Source organism: Tupaia chinensis, unplaced genomic scaffold (assembly GCF_000334495.1).
Source record: "Tupaia chinensis unplaced genomic scaffold, TupChi_1.0 Scaffold000529_1, whole genome shotgun sequence".
NCBI lineage: Eukaryota > Metazoa > Chordata > Mammalia > Scandentia > Tupaiidae > Tupaia > Tupaia belangeri.
This window is the reverse complement of record NW_006160042.1, coordinates 233,980-235,530: the sequence shown is the minus strand read 5'-3', so window position 1 is coordinate 235,530 and position 1,551 is coordinate 233,980. Positions and strand designations below refer to the sequence as shown.

General features: G+C 62.7%; 2 protein-coding genes across 3 annotated transcripts in view; one reads left to right on the top strand and one right to left on the bottom strand.

The window, feature by feature from the left end:
- ANKRD34A (ankyrin repeat domain 34A) overlaps positions 1 to 1,525 on the bottom strand; it is a 4,361-nt gene extending 2,836 nt beyond the window's left edge. Inside the window, exons 1-2 of the mRNA XM_006157155.3 lie at positions 1,328 to 1,525; positions 3 to 798 (exon numbers count right to left, since the gene is read on the bottom strand). Coding sequence (XP_006157217.1) covers positions 3 to 682 — 680 coding nt within the window. The 5' untranslated portion in view covers positions 683 to 798; positions 1,328 to 1,525. The remainder of the gene's footprint in view (positions 1 to 2; positions 799 to 1,327) is intronic.
- Positions 374 to 1,551, top strand: part of POLR3GL (RNA polymerase III subunit GL) — a 15,840-nt gene continuing 14,662 nt past the window's right edge. Inside the window, exon 1 of one of the 2 annotated variants that reach the window (XM_006157126.2) lies at positions 374 to 496. The gene's annotated coding sequence lies outside the window, so the exon portion shown is untranslated. The remainder of the gene's footprint in view (positions 497 to 1,551) is intronic. The other variant, XM_006157124.2, reaches the window with a different exon arrangement.

Below are 1,551 nucleotides of genomic sequence, written 5' to 3'. Positions count from 1 at the left end.
AAGGGGAGGGGTCATCCGGGGGCTTAGGAAGAGGAAATTCAAATACGTCCCGTTTCTCCTCTTCTTCCTGGGTGCGAGGTGATAACAACCCCCGCCCACTGCCTCCTGCAGTCTGTAGTTGGATTTCTGAAGGCGACGTGCAGACCCCTGGGCTAGAAGGGGCGGGAGCAGGGTCCTCCACCCCTGGAGACGGCGGAGAATTGAGATACTGCCGGGTCTTCTTGGTGCCCGAGGGAGAGGTATCAGTGGTGATGATGATGACCTCCGTGCCCTTAGCCTTACAGGCGTCCAGCAGCGTAGCAAGGGTCTCGCGGTCCCCGCGGTCCAGGGCGTGGACAAGCGCCGAGGCGCCGGCGTGATCTCGGACCGAAGGGTCTGCGCCGTGGGCGAGGAGCAGCGAGGCTACCGCGGCGCCCCCACCCCCGGCGCAAGCGTGCATGAGCGCGGTGCGCCCTAGCCGATCTGCGATGTTGGGGTCCGCACCTTGTTCCAGGAGGTAGCGTACCATTCGCGCCTTGTTCTGGGGGTCGTCGTAGCGGGCACGACAGGCCGCCATTAACGCAGTCTCCCCCTGAGCATCACCCTCATTCACGTAGGCGCCTCCCTCCAGAAGCAAACGGGCCAAGCGTAGCTTACCCTGACCCACGGCTCGAAGAAGAGCGTGGCCCTCGGTGTGCAGCATAGCTGCGGCTGGGGCGTGGGCACCAATAGAGACAGGACTGGGACCTGCTGAAGATAGCTAGGGATGTGGGGGTGGAGGCTGGCAGAGGCCTGAGGTCTCAGTGGTGAAGCCGATCCCTGTAAGAAAGAGAGAGATCTTATTGATGAGTTCAGCAGAGAAACTGAGGCACGGATGGAGGGACCCGGCGTGGGTCCACCGCACAGTGCTTCCTCTAACTCATGCCTTTGAGCTGCCCCTTCCCCCCAGCGCATGCCTGAGGAGGTGGGAAGGGTGCACCCTCACTGAAGGAGGAGCGCGCGTGCAAATGCGTACGTGCACGCGCAGGGATATCCGCACCCCCACCCTCACCCCACGGCTTATCAGACCTTTCCAGCATCTCCCTTTTCTCATCCACACTTGGTCTCCCCCTTTCTAGGATGCTGAACGCCACCCACCCACACACATGCACCATACAGTCACACACACATATTCCCATTCCTAACCTCTTTTAGGTTGCCACAGCCCCAAAAATTGAGTGGGGGGAGGGAAGCAGCTTGCGTTTGGGACCTAAAACGGGTGGAGGGAGAATTGGGGGTTTCTTTTGCCCCTGCTATGTTCCCCACTCCTTGCTCTTTCCCCTCCCAGGTTGTGCACCCAAATAGGTACCTGAATGTCCGCAGAATCTCCGCCTGGCCAGGGCTGAGGCCGGGGCCGGCGGGCAGCCGGGGTGGCGGAGCCGGGTTCCCGGGGGCCCACATGGTGCGCGGGATGGGGGGCCACCCGGATTCCTTTGGTGTCAGTATCTGCGTCCGGGCGCCGGATCCTGGTCCCTCCTCCCGGTGCGCCCCGGGCACAACGCCGGCTCCGGAGGAGAGAGGCTGGTGGGGGGG